Source organism: Sinocyclocheilus rhinocerous, unplaced genomic scaffold (assembly GCF_001515625.1).
Source record: "Sinocyclocheilus rhinocerous isolate Xijiao unplaced genomic scaffold, SAMN03320098_v1.1 scaffold1294, whole genome shotgun sequence".
NCBI lineage: Eukaryota > Metazoa > Chordata > Actinopteri > Cypriniformes > Cyprinidae > Sinocyclocheilus > Sinocyclocheilus rhinocerous.
The window spans coordinates 1,375,507-1,390,046 of record NW_015656157.1 but is presented as its reverse complement, the minus strand read 5'-3'; the positions used below and the strand labels follow the sequence as shown (position 1 = coordinate 1,390,046).

At 38.6% G+C, this 14,540-nt stretch overlaps 2 protein-coding genes across 3 annotated transcripts in view; both read right to left on the bottom strand.

The window, feature by feature from the left end:
• The window catches only part of LOC107719576 (ornithine decarboxylase antizyme 1-like), a 38,376-nt gene extending 36,624 nt beyond the window's left edge, over nucleotides 1-1,752 (bottom strand). Inside the window, 1 exon segment of the mRNA XM_016527030.1 lies at nucleotides 1,571-1,752. Within this exon segment, the coding sequence (XP_016382516.1) occupies nucleotides 1,571-1,689 (119 nt within the window). The 5' untranslated portion in view covers nucleotides 1,690-1,752.
• A 2,057-nt stretch (nucleotides 1,753-3,809) lies between these two features.
• Nucleotides 3,810-8,758, bottom strand: LOC107719656 (muellerian-inhibiting factor-like). Of its 2 annotated transcripts, none has more exons than XM_016527141.1 (7): nucleotides 8,619-8,758; nucleotides 6,476-6,775; nucleotides 6,186-6,358; nucleotides 5,762-5,873; nucleotides 5,540-5,675; nucleotides 4,679-5,109; nucleotides 3,810-4,519 (listed from the first exon to the last, which is right to left on the bottom strand). In XM_016527141.1, the coding sequence occupies exons 1-7, from the start codon at nucleotides 8,734-8,736 to the stop codon at nucleotides 4,098-4,100; spliced, it is 1,692 nt and encodes a 563-aa protein (XP_016382627.1). In that variant the 5' UTR covers nucleotides 8,737-8,758; the 3' UTR covers nucleotides 3,810-4,097. The 2 variants fall into 2 exon arrangements, with proteins under 2 accessions (XP_016382627.1, XP_016382628.1); XM_016527142.1 differs by having other exon boundaries at nucleotides 6,186-6,355.
• Between the last annotated feature and the right edge of the window lie 5,782 nt (nucleotides 8,759-14,540).

The following is a 14,540-nucleotide window of genomic DNA, read 5'->3' as shown; positions in this document are numbered from 1 at the left end:
CGGGGGGGGGGGGGGGGTGTAGGACAACACAGAACTTTGTAAGATACAGCACAGGCCTAAACGTGCCTATGCAAATCTTTAACCTGAACAAAAATGAATGGTTGCATCTGTACAAACCAGCACTACCTCATTTCACTTCATTGCCACTTGTAGCAAAGCAATGTGAGGGCAGCAACAAGAACTTTAGTTTGTCCCATTGAAAACTGCCTAATCCCTGAAGTTCAGACTAACTTCGCTCTCCATTCACAAGGGACACAGTGAGCCTGTTACGGATGCTGGGATCACATGGGAAGGGATGAACGGTAGTTACACAACAGCCTGTAGCAGGTGAATGAACACAGACATCATTCAAACCCGATGAGTAAAAGGGGTTACTGCAAGACCAGAAGACCTCTGATGAAAGCGTAGGCAAAGTACAGGAAGTTAAAATATCCACCCATATTTTTAAGATTTGTGACATCACTGCATGAAAGACAAATTATCTGGTGGGCAATTTCCTACCAAAAAGGAGACAAGAGGTAACTGGTGTTACTTACAACCCATTTGCCCACATACAAGTTGAGACACGACTACATCTAAAACCAGATGTACTAACCAAAATTTCCCCTTCAAACCCGTTATTCTTGGAGGAGAATGCATCAACATAACAAACAGAACCAAAATGGATTTCTCTCATATGTAGATAGCATTTGGATTTGAGCAGTTAACTTTTCATTCTATTACAAATAGTTTAAGAAATGAATTTCCGAAAACCAAGAAAATCATCATGGTTCTCCATACAGTAGAGCAATGACGCATGACAGAGGAACAAACAAGGGGGGGATGGGCGAGCATTAGCACATTACAATTCGCGTCATACTGGTTTTAACCACCATTTTGTGGATAATTACTCATTTATATGACAGGTCATTATTCTTACTCTACGTATTATTCATAATTTTAGCAGTGACTCAAGTGCAAATTTACCCAACTGTTTTCGCTTTATCCAGTTAGCATTTAACTGTTAAACGTTAGCCACCTCGCGAACACCCACCCGTCAATCAATTGTTGAGCTGTGCGACACCTCAATATCCACGCTAAACATTTGTAAAAATATAAAATATGATATAACGAATAACAACACGTTATGATGCTACATAACGAAGTCTAAATCATCTGGTATTAGCTCAAAAGCCAAGCAGACTACACAGACTTCTAAAGACATTTAAACTGACGATGGCAATGACAGTTTGAATGGGTGGTTTGCAAGTTTCTCGAATGTTCAGCGAACTCGACAAAACCGGTTACCTGGCAACAGGCCTGTCAATCATTCTAATCCGTGACTGATTGACAACACGACCCCAACTGAACAGACAGGCTTTCTCGCGTGATTTTAACATAATTCATTCAAAATACCTTTATTAAAGAGTTTTGACAGATAAGTATATTTAAATCTCATTATGTAAGCAAAGGGAAAATAAAACCGAACATAAATTACATTGTATTTCGTCATACAATTTATATAGCTCGCTAGGCTGAACTGCTAAAACAAGGCCACGAGCGAACTATCTACATAAAAGTCCCACGTTACCTTTCACTCTCGGGTTTATTACGGGTCATTTCGATCACTGGCATCTTGGATATATTACTCTCTTTTTCTCTGACAAAACAGTGGCTATTCAGGATCGTCTGGAGGTTGGATTTAACCATCCGGCCAACGTCAAGGCCCAATTCTTCTCTGTCCGTGCTCCGACTGAAAGTGTTAATGGCCGTAGGCCCGCTGCATTTATACTCGGAACACGAGTAGGCGTGGCTTCTGCGTGACGTCATGCGCTTTAACACAAAATTAGTGATGATAAGCCTAATGTCTGATTTATGAATGCATAATTGTGTAGTATGCAAAAACTAGAATAGGATAGATTATAATTTATATCTAATATTTAGAGTTACTGTTAATAATAAACCATATTTCTCATTGTTACATCATTAGCAGTGCAAGATGTAGCCAACTATATCTAAGATTCATTGTAAGTAATGCATTTAAACAAATTATTAACGGTAAAATAGTAATATTAACAGGAAAACATCTATAAAATGACTGCTTGTCGCGATTGTATGTTTATTAGCATAAATAATACCAATAGTCCAGATGATATGTGAAAATAATGTTCACTTTTTCATAAAAGCATGAAACTTGGTACACTTGTATAGTTTGCGGCCCTAAACATTTTCAGAAATGGAGCCATCGCAAAAACACCTCGTGGTTGCCATGGCGACCATTTTACTTTCCACCATAACCAAATTATGTATTTTGTGTCATAGCTCCTGAACCAAACATGATAACACAGAAAAGATGATGTCTACCCCTATGTTTTGATGGTCAAGGATAACAATGATACCATATTCAGCAACTGTTATAATAAACTGTTCAGGTGAAGAGTTAATGGTGAAATCAGCTATGTGAGAAGGAAATCACAGTATCTGAGTATCACAGTATCACAGCATTAATAGTACATATTACAGCTATTAATTTTTTATCTTTGATAATTAACTAATATTTTATTTAACAATACATTAAAAGATTGTTTTCAAGAATACTATCATATATTTCAGAGATATAAAAAAATCATCTCAGGTAGGCCTAAGTGTATTTTTCCAACTGAACAATCTGAATCAGTATTTAGGGTGTTTTCATGTGTAACAGAGACAATAGAGCCATTGAAGCGACAGAAGATGAACCTGGATCACAGCTTCAGGTTGGTGAAGCAGAGGTAAGGCTCATTTGAATCTGCTTGTACAGTTTTCAGCTAGTTCATTGTTTCTGAATTGTCTGTTTTTGCTGTAGCCTGATTCATGGTGGGACGCCTTTGCATTTTGGAACTGGGGATCTGAGGATAAACCCGAAGAGTTTAAAAAGAAAAGAGCAGCGAGGCCAAAGCAGGATGGAGAGAAGGTTGGACCACAGAAGATCCGTGACAAAGATATGGCTAAAGGATTACTCAGGGAGAGGGAATAGTCTGTTTTATTCCTAAAAGTGTTAAGATGAAATTAATGTTATATAAATGTATACACTACCAATCAAAAATTACAGTAAAACAGAAATATTCCAAAATATATTTTACAGTTTAAAATGTTTCCTATTTTAATATACTTTAAAGTGTAATTTATTCCTGTGATGTCAAAGCTGAATTCTTTGTTATGACATGATCCTTCAGAAATCATTATAATATGCTGATTTGCTGCTCAAGAAACATGTCTTATCAATGTTGAAAACAGTTGAGCTGTTCAATATTTTTGTAGAAACTGTGATATACTACCATTTAAAAGTAAATATTAAGTCAGATTTGGAATTAATTAATGATATTATTCAACAAGGAAACATTAAATCAATCAAAACTGACAATAAAGACATTCACAATGTTACAAAATATGTCTAGTTCAAATAAATGCTGTTCATTGAATTTTCTATTCATTGAAGAATCCTGAAAAAAATGTATCAATGTTTCCACAAAAATATTATGCAGCCAAAACTCTTTTCAACATTTAGAATAACAACCATTTTTAATAATTGAGAATCAAATCAGCATATTAGAATGATTTCTGAAGGATAAGACTTCTTTCAAAAACATAAAATATCTTAATTATTCCAAACTTTTGACTGTTGGTGTAAGCAAATATAATCCTCATCTGAAATGGTTTATATAAACCACCTGTAACATTCAGAGAATTTTGCAAATTGTGTTATGGAATCATACAAATACGAATACAAAGAGAAAACATGCTTTATGAATATTTACTTTATTGTAACAGCAAAATAATTTTAATGCGCTCAGCACTGATGCAAATCTATGTTAACAGGACAACTAATTATTTAATACAGCTAAAAGTGGTCTAAAATGTTGTTTATATTATTCAATATGCAAATGTCCACACTAATTACCCAATTTACACTTCAAATGACAGCTTATGTTGCATGTTTGCATATGTACCAGGTCAGTTTGAGAAAACGGAGCTCTGTTGTGTATTTACAAGCAAAAATAAATGAAGATGTACGAGAGATTTTATTCATATTGCTATACACGCATGCATAAGCGCATTTCAAAGAGCAAAGGAGGCCATCAGCGACATTCACACTTGGTCGCTACCACGTTGGTCTTGAAGAAGATGTTGGTGCCCTCGCTCTCCAGCTCAATCACACACAGGTCGTCAAAGTCAACTGGTACGCAGCAGAGAGAGCGATTGACGGGTTGGCCGCTCTGAATGTGGCTGTTCAGGAGGATGGCATGGTTGTTGGCGTTGGTCAGGGGGAATCCACACACTCCCTCACAGTTGTTGATGTTGGCTGTAGAGGGCTCAAGAAGAAACTTCCTCAAAGACACGGTCAAGCTCTGAAGCCGACACTGACTGGGCACTGATGAGCCATCTTCATCTGCTCTGGCTGCTCTCTGAGCTCTTTCCACCTCCCAGGTAAGGAGTACCACCTGCAGGGCCTTCAGCAGCAAAATGGACCGGTACTGGGCCTCTTTGCGGTCCTTATCCACTATAAATGAATCATAGCTTAAATTAATTATAGTATTTTAGATGTAATTCAGTGGTAACATAGGGCAGGGTTTTGTTTGGAATATTGGTGCTTAAAAAAAATCATAATTATTCCAAACTTTTGACAGGTAGTGTATATGAAAAAATATTTAATGCTCACCTGCTTCATCATCCTCTCCATCTGGAGAAAGGGCACTTAGTTCACTCAGTTTCTGAAGCCTGTCAAGCACCTTTTGCCCTGCCTCCTGCTGTTTCACCTGAGCCATGGCTTCATCCAGTCTCATTCTGAGCACAGACAGCAGAGGAGAATCTAGTGTCACCTCCACTCGGTGAGTCTGCAGGCCTTGCTGCCTCTCAGGGAAAACAAATACAGTTGGCATGGAGGAATTCACCAGTCCTGATAGCAGGGACACTGTGGAAGACACTCCAAGGCTGAGAGGTGGAAGGGAATGCAGCGCATCCAAAGAGACAGCGTTTGCACCTCTCTGAGGTGCTGGCCCCTCTTTCCGAGGAAGGATGTCACTCAAGAACTTCTGCAGCTCATAGAGGAAAAGATAAGTTCTGGATGGGGGTTTCTCATCAAGTGGATTTCTGAGAAAAAAAGAAAAAAAGAAAAGAAACATTGGCAATGTCCTGAATGGAATATTAGCTGACTGAAATACCATACTACGTACAAAGCACATTAAACGGTGAGGTCATGTGACAGGAAGTGGTGTCCAATTAAATGACTAATTCACATTTTTACATGTCAGATAAACAAGGATGAAAAAAGTTAAATGTAACGGCTGATATTCCAATTCAATTGTCGGAAAATGCATTGTGGGACATAGAACTACATGCAGTTTTATATGTAGTGTATACTGCTGAAAGAGGTGTATTGTAGTATGCTATTCCATTTTCATTTTAACAGTAAGAAGGCACAGATTTAAATGGGTCATGGCTTAACAGCTGGGTCATTATCTAATAACATAACGCAGGATTAAATTGAGCAGTTTAAACCTTTAGCAAGGGAATCATTTACCTGTGATATTTTAAGTGTGGTGTTCTTTGCTCATCACGGTCAAAAAGGAAAACTAAGATCGGCCTCATTGACATATTGCTGCCATCTACCTTTCTCATCAACACTTCCTGAAGCTCAGACACACTGGGTTTCGGTTCTAAGATGTAACAGAAAGAGTTCAAATTTGCAGTGTGAATGGATTCTTTAGAGAAGTCTGTTTTTGAAGGGAAAAAACTGTCTCACTGTTTTCATCTTTCCATGTCTCAATTGTTACACTCAGCTTAAAGTGAACGAGGGCATGGCTTTGTCCTCCCGTAAGGATCAGGAAACGTGTGGCCTCAGAAAAGCAAACTGTCTGAAAGGCAAATAAACAGAAAAAAAAACATATCATGGAAACTTAAAATGTGCATAAAAATCTAACTGGAGCCATGCTGTATTGGTTGGCAGCGAAGGAATGATGTCAGTATACATTATAAACCTCATTATCATGAATATTAATTAGTTAAGACTACCAATGTAGGTGGTTGCTACACCCCTGCTTTGATATGCCAATGCCAGCAATATGACATTTCACATTCCCGTTGCCCCCTTTTCACCCCATCATTTCATGTTCTCAATAAAAGTCAATAAAGTGTCAAAAATATACAATCATTATCATGAGGTTAACCTGTGTATTTGGATGGATGGAATGACTCTTGAATTTCACTCTCAAACCATCTCCTTTAATGGAATCGACACTGAACAGGAGCGTCACAGAGGCTGGGCTGGTCAGTTGAGCATGCCTTGGGAATGTGAGGGTTAAAGTCATCTCTCCTTCCTTCTCAGCATCCCAAATATCTACTAAAAATAACCACAACTCAATGTTGTCGACTAGTCGACAAAGATAAACATCCATCTAAAACCAGAGTTTAGCTGGAAACCCAATTACGAAGCCAAAAAAAAGAAAAAAGAATTTACCTTTTGTGGCATGTACACCCTTGAGACCACTTCGTTTTTGGTCCAAATTCTGTACTAGATGTGAAAGCTGCAAATCTGGAGTTCGGAACGAACATATTCCGAACCGCTGGAACTCCATCCTCCCTAGTTCACTCTCCCGGTTCAGGGCTGACAGGAAGTCATCCATGGCACGACTGTGAGCTAGTTGCTCTTCATCACATGCCACTTCTGTGGCATGTGTTGACTGTGCAGATGGGCCAATCGGCTGTTCACTGGCACTGCGGGGTATGCGTGCCATATCCTGCTCATCTCCATTCCATCCTATTGGTCAGTTAGACAACCATTCAAGGGCAGAACATGTGTCACCTAAAGCAATGGTTCTCTATTACAGTCCTGAGAACTACTGCTTCAGGTCAGTGTTTCACAATCCCAGTCCTGGGGACCCCCTGCTCTGCACATTTTGCATGTCTCCCTTATTTAACACACCTGAATCAGATCTTCAGCTCGTTATAGGAGAGAGATTCTTGAACAGAACTGAGTGTGTCAGATAAGAAACACAACATGTGCAAAGCAGGGGGTCCCCAGGACTGGGATTGAGAACCACTGACCTGACGCAGTAGCTCTCAGGCTGGGGACCCCTTTATCACTGCACATTTTGGATGTCTTCCTCATTGGTCCAAGCTAATTCAATGCCTTGTCCAAATACCCACACTTGCGGTCTTGGCCACTTGAGAGCGCGTGCGCGCGACAGGAAGTAAGTGCGCAAGACTGTCCCAGGTCTTAAAAACGCCAGAGCGCAGTGCCCTTAACGCACACTAAATCCACACTATCTCCAATACCGCTCCGGAGCACTATTCGAGGCTTAGTGTATCTGTTATAGGGACTACTGAACAGACATTTAGAAATTTATTTTAAAATGCAAAGTATTGAAAATAAAAATTAAAACTCTGTAAACACTTGCGTTTTTAACACAATAAGTATGTCCCATCAGGTAATGAAAAGTTGTACACACACTTGTGGTCTTCATCCTCACTTGATACCTTGGGCCAGATACAGGAAATACGTCATATAAGTAGTCAAGTGATCAAGTGCAAAGACCGCAAGTGTGGGTGGGTGGGTATTTGGACAAGGCACAAGTCTTGCAGTCTTTACTAATAAGCTGATGAGTTGCATCAGGTGTGTTAGATAAGTTTGAAAAGGACGGACCTAAAGTTGCTTTCACATTTTGGGAGAAAAGCAACACCCATGCCTTAATGCAGCGATGTCTAAAGCCTTCTACACACTGCACGATTTTAGCAATAAAAGTGGGAGCGGCGAAAGAGGAAGGAATAAGAGCTTGAGGTAAGCAGTTTTATGTTTTAGCGCCATGTAGCATTTTTACTGGTTGGTCAGTAAACGTGGTCGTAACTGCAAACACACTGTGCGATGATCATGCTGAATCTATCGTAGGCTATCTTTGGTCGCAAGACCTGGAAAACGCCCGTCTTTGAACCTCTCTCACTGTACGACATAGGACCAGCGATTAAGAGCCACGATCACAGAAATCGCCACGATTGCTTCACGATGGCAATCTTTCGTCTGGGACAGCCAAAAATCGTGCAGTGTATCCCGGGCTTAAGGCTACGTTTACACGACAATGATGCAGTCAAAAACAAAAAAGTTTTTCCCTTGCGTTTTTAAAAAGTTTCATGTACAACAGGCAAAAGGGCATAAAAAGTTTCCAGTTTTTTGCTGAAAACGTCGTGTAAATGGCCCCTAATCCTGCTCCTGGAGGGCAACCTTCCCTACAGAGTTTAGCTCTAGCCCTAATTAAACACACCTGAACCAGCTAATTAAGGTCTTCAGGATCACTAAAAACTTCCAGTCAAATGTGTTTGATCTAAACTCTGAAAGAAAGTGGCCTTCCAGGAGCAGGATTGGACACCCCTGCTTTAACATGTTCCCTGAAGCTTATCAAATGGTTCCTACACCCCTGCAACTACTTCAGGGAACTACATCCAAAAAAATATAATCAAGAAAACATCAAACTATCATAATCACACAAAAACGTACAATCTATTGCTTTAGCAGGTTCATTGATCTGGGAGATGTAAAAATGCAAAAAAGTTCCATTAATGCATCAGCGTACACCAGACACAGATGCGGGACAAATGGAAGATCTGACCTGATATTGGGGTGACCATCGGGCTGTTATCCTGCTCTTTGTGTCCTATTTTGGCTCCACACAACCCAGTCGCCACAGTCAGCAACAGTATCAGCCAAAATCTTGCGTAGAAAAGCATCTTCTCTGATTCAATCACAGAGAAATCCAGCACTTGTTTTGGGGTGGGTCAACAGAGGGGATGTGTTTTATATGCACCCCCTCCTGCACTCCTGAGCGGAGCCAACCTGCCAAGAAAGCTCGTCCTTGGAGTAACAGTGGGTATTCAAGGCATGCAGTGGACGTGTGAATTTTGAGGGATAGTGAATGGACATCACATGCCTTTGAGCTTTGATAAGGTGAGGAGGAACTCATCCAGACAATGGAATACTCTGTAGGCCCCAAAAAGTGTCTCCCACGGCTCCGGGGGGTGAACAAAGGCCTCCTGTAGCGAATCGATGCGTTTTTGTAAGAAAAATATCCATATTCAAAATTTAATAATCACTTTAATGTAGCTTGCGCTCACTGTTGTATCACGGAAGCAGTTCCGGGCGGATGACGTATGAGGTCAGCTTTGCATGCACCGCTCAGAAGTGACGGACGTGGAAGCGCAGGGGAGAGATCAAAACAAAACAACGGTCAGTAATTAGAAGTACAAAACGAGGATTCGTAAAGAAGAATGTCAGAGGATTTCGATATAAGCCAAGAGGAGACTGGTTTTCCTTTGCTAAAGTAAGGAAACTTTGCTTCCTTTGATCCTGTTAACAAACGTTGGTTTTCATGAGACTCACCGGCGCATGCGCAAGGCTGAACTCATACGTCATCCTCCGTGTAGGACTGTTGGCGCAAGCTACATTAAAGTGATTATTACGTTTTGAATATGGATATTTTTCTTACAAAAACGCATCGATTCGCTAGAGGAGGCCTTTGTTCACCCCCCGGAGCCGTGTGAGACACTTTTTTTAATGGATGGGCACTTTTTATTTCACTTCTTTTGGACTGCCTTGTACTGCAAAACTCGCGAGAGATTCAATATGGCTTTTCAAAGTTGCATGACTTTTTACAGAACATGGCTTCCATCTAGACATGACAGTGCCATGACTCCTTTTAGTTCTCTTATAGCAACTTTTAGTTCTCTTATTGCTAGCAAGGTCTCTCTGAAGCAACCTGAGTTTATGTGCCTTGATGGGCTTGATATATATATATATATGCATGTGTGACTGCAACGCGTAGGAGCTGTAGTGCTCAAGGGGACCTAGGTTTGAATATGACAAAGGCAAAAGGCCCTTAAATTAAATTAATGCTAAAGGTTGATTTGGGTGAATTGCTGACTCCTCTCATTACTCCTAGCCCTGATCTCTGGAAGACACACAGCAGCGCATGTTTTCCAGACTTTCAAGGTCCTTCTAGCACTGGTGTGCTAGATGTTTGACCAATCCCAAAAGATAAGGCAGGTATCTTTTAGCCAAAAGAATGGCTGAGAACAGGAACAAATCATGGAGAACAAAATGCTAGATTGTTTACCATATCTGGAATTCCTGATGAAAGGAAAAGGGGTATTTCTTGAATGCTTAAAGCTTACTTTAGTTTTATGATGAGTAGTATAATGTGATGCATTTTTACAAAATGTAAACACTTTAATATTTTAAAAGTTGTTAATTAAGGTTAGTATATATTGGTACATCAAACTGCAAGTGTTCTCTTATATGCAAAACGGATAAGTCTTTTTTTTGGCCTGTTTGCTGCAAGGGAATGATCTTCGTCATGCATCAATAACATGTTGTTTTTAAATTACATTCAGCAAGTGTTATTGTACGGTGGCCGAGAGAGCTCAACGCGCTGCAACTTAAGAAGCAGCGCGTTTCTTCATTTGCATGTGTTGTGAGGATTTGCAGCGCGTTTCTTCATTTGCATGTGCTGTGAGGATTTGCAGCGTTTCTTCATTTGCATGTGTTGTGAGGATTTGCAGCGCGTTTCTTCATTTGCATGTGTTGTGAGGATTTGCAGCGCGTTTCTTCATTTGCATGTGTTGTGAGGATTTGCAGCGCGTTTCTTCATTTGCATGTGTTGTGAGGATTTGCAGCGGTGTGTTGTCAAACTGATGAAGATGTTTTCTTAATTTGCTGGTTTTTTCAATTTGCATGTGTTTTCTTAAGTTGCAGCGCGTTGAGCTCTCTCGGCCACCGTATTTATTGTCATTTATCAGCAGCCCCCAGGGAAAATGCGACTACAGAACCCAGGATGTTAATAAAAGTGTAGTGACCTTCACAGAAGGTCACCTGCATTGCCTCGGATTATTTTTAAACTGGGTTGTGATCGTTTTATTCCTAAATGGTTGAGCTATTACCTTTCCCAGCTGGACATTAATCTTTGTACATTATGCTAGTAAGGCAATAAAAAAATAAACGAATCAAAACGAGCTTTCTTTAGAAACACTTTATTAACGGTGTTAACAAAAAGCTGAGATTAAAAAAAACTTAACTGAATTAGGCTGTCATTATAAGTCTTTAAGTTAAAAGCACCAAACAGTGACACAAATCTGACAACTCTTAGAAGTTTGCTGCTGCTGCACAATTATCCTGTGATATTTCTGCTGAACTATGAAAAAGCACAAGAACGTGATTAACTGAAAACAGGAATGCATGTATTACAAATTCATTCTAATAACTTAAAAGGGACAAATTACAACAGACAAACTTTAAATTGGTGACTTCAAAATAGTATATGCCATTCAGTGGAAATTTCTATCACAGGTAAATAATGCACAGTAAAGCAATCTCATTCTCATTTTTATCCGTCATCTAGGAAGACAGCCAATATTTTCAACATTCTCTTTCAATATGCAAAACAAAGCCAGAACTGATGTTCCTGAGACACTAGACAAAACCTATATGAATTGACATATTTAGACATATCTAAATTTACATATTCAGAACATATTCTTTAATCTATTTATAACATGCGAAAGGATTTGAGTTGCCTTTTGCAATGCACAACCTCATACATGTACCTGAGAAAACGCAACATCAAGAATTACGATCCGTTTACCTTTTAAATAGCTTAACATCAATTTCAACAAGAGTTTAACTTCCACTCCAACAGGAAACAGCGTCGATGGACAAAAGAGTTCAAATGAGACGTCACAATGAAGTAAAACAAGCAATGCTTGCATTGACGTTTAATAAATGTTTACCCCCTTCGCAATGCAAGAGGTGCATGAATTTCATAGCTGCATTTTCATAGTTTAAAGTGTAGGAGAGCACCTTACTGTTCTAAAGAGTATTCAAATGGTCAGGATTATGAAATCATAATAAAATCATCATTGATAAACAGTCGCAAAGATATCAAAACACAAATTGGCCATTAAAACAGGTAACATTAACAATGACTATTAATTACTAGTACTACCAATAAAAATAATAATAATAACCCTCAGTGCTGGTAACAATGTACTCATGTACTGGTCAACATACCATTTCATCAAAATGTCCTCATATTAATTGGACAGAAAGACCATTTACACGTTTTTTTTTATTTTTATTATTATTATTATTATTATACACCATAGTCTATTAAACAGCATCTCACTAAAGCTTAGGTGAGGTTGATTTTTCCTTGAGCACATACTTGAGCAACAAAAACACAATAAAAGGAAATAAGGATGCAAAACAATGAGGAAATCCACTCCTGCTTTGCCTTCAAGTTGGCGATGTTGCACGCCAATCTTACACGCCAGTTAGTGATAGACCGATATATCGGGCAAGTGGGACGCTCCCAAATTTTGTCCATACAATCAAAGTCAATGGGGTCCAAATTTTGGACCCCACTGACTTTCATTGTGTGGACAAAAACAGTTTCCCGCATTTTTCTAAATATTTTCTTTTGTGTTCCGCAGAATAAAGTCATACAGGTTTGGAACGACATGAGGGTGAGTAAATAATAACAGGTCTTTTTTTTTATTTTTTGGGTGAACTACGTCCAAATATTTCATATACGTTATTATATTAGCCTATTCTCTATATATGCTATTGATTATTGACCAACAGTCATTGGAAAACCCATATCGGTCAACCACTAGTACTAGCCAACTGACAGAACACTAGCCAAATCTACGATCGGTCACATCAGAACAACTTCACATCACCACAATATGCAATAGGCTCAAACTCTAGGTTACACGACACACTCTAGGACAGGCTTTGATAGTGGATTGTACGGTTTTGGTACGGGCTCACTGGTATTTTCGACATCCTTGTGAACAGCAGCACCAGTTTGTGTAAGATGATTTGTTTGCGTTACATTTGCGAAGAAAACGACGATTTTAAGAAACAGCACCGAGCTGTACGGGCCCAAGATGGTAGGCAAACAGGCTTAGCACATTTTCTCCTTATGAGAAATCAAAAAGGTTAAGAAACAAAATGCCATATGACACCAGTTTCAACAGTGTGCCATATGTATAATTCAAAGCATTCACTACCTGTCACACAGGTCGATTTTGGAGCACCATTGAAGTAAACACTTCAAAAAAAAAAAAGTTATCATCCTATAAAGTTCTGCAATGTACTTTCATGCTTCTTTAAATTCGATTAAGACCAAAAGGTGTTTCTTCTAGATCAAAACGCCACTGATCCAAACAGGCAGGGGGCTGCTTGTTGCTGGGCGGCAAATAATACATTATAAATATTGGAAAAATAAATGCCGCGAGGCTTGAAAACATCCCTGTGTAAAAGCACCACCAAAAATCTTTATTAATTTCTTCTTTTTGTTGTCGTTGTTGTTGTTGATGATCTTAATATAAATAAGCACAGTCTAAAGTTGTACAGATTGTAGCACCATTTTTTTTAGACTGCGAGTCAAGTACATACACTTTACACACGTTGTGCTCTGCTCCAATACAAAATAAGAGCAAACAAACCAAAAGAAATTACAAAAAGACAGAAAATTAAAATGATAAATAACCCAAATTATATACACAATTATACAGTCCGAGAGAGACTACCATTCACAGTACAGAGAAGAAAAAAAAACATATACAAAGGAATAAAGAGAAACAAAAGGATGAGTTGAAGTTGCCCAGTAGTTCTTTGTCTTTTTGTGATCTTGCATTTTCCCAGTGTGCGCACATCTTTTAATCAGCGTGTTTGTATGTACAAGCGTGTGCTGGTTTTCCAGGTTGCGAAGAGCACCACGACAACATCGGATTTGGGAATCCGAAGGAAAACACCTATGAAATCTGCGAGGAATATGGTTCAGCACCAGATTCACCTGAATAAGCCTGTACCGTGTAAGACACCGCGACCCAATTGAGCAGATTGTGTTCTAATTGTGTATTCCTGGAAGGTGCATTTGTTTGTTTCATTTTTTTTTTTTTTATTATAATTGATTTTACATGCATGTAAAATAAAAAAATTTTCCCTTTGATTCATAAAAGCTTACATTTTAAAAATGATGTGCTGTTTTAATACGTTTGTCATTAACGGCTCCACAGGTAAATTATCCAGTGTAAAAATAAAAATGAAATTACTTCATTATCGGTGCATCTCATGAAGCCCATCAAGAACATGCCCTGGTCATATTTCACTCCCCAAAAATAATGTAAAATAATAATACAAATAAAGTACTAATAATGAAAAAAGCAGCACATTTAAAGACCATTGTTTTTTTTTTGTAGTGACTTGATTTTCATGACAATCCTTTTTTAACTTCCAATACCGTAATGCAAGAAAAAAACGTTATAGATGTACTGCAAAACATAACACAAACAATAAGCATTTTTAGTACTGCAATGCAAAATAGAATCGCAATTTAACTCAATTATATATAATTGACATATTTGCTAAGCATTTATAAAGTTGTATTTGTTGAACTGAATTGTATTTGCGCTGATATTTGAGTAGCATTATATATGTATATATATATGTATATATATATGTATATATATGTGTA

What these genes read in the sequence shown, in the direction of transcription:
- LOC107719656 (XM_016527141.1), bottom strand. Translation starts at nt 8,736, where the DNA reads ATGCTTTTCTACGCAAGATTTTGGCTGATACTGTTGCTGACTGTGGCG. An exon ending in GATGGTCACCCCAATATCAG is followed by an intron (nt 6,776 to 8,618) that starts GTCAGATCTTCC and finishes ACTGACCAATAG; the next exon opens with GATGGAATGGAGATGAGCAG. An exon ending in TGGAGAGGATGATGAAGCAG is followed by an intron (nt 4,520 to 4,678) that starts GTGAGCATTAAA and finishes ATTCATTTATAG; the next exon opens with TGGATAAGGACCGCAAAGAG.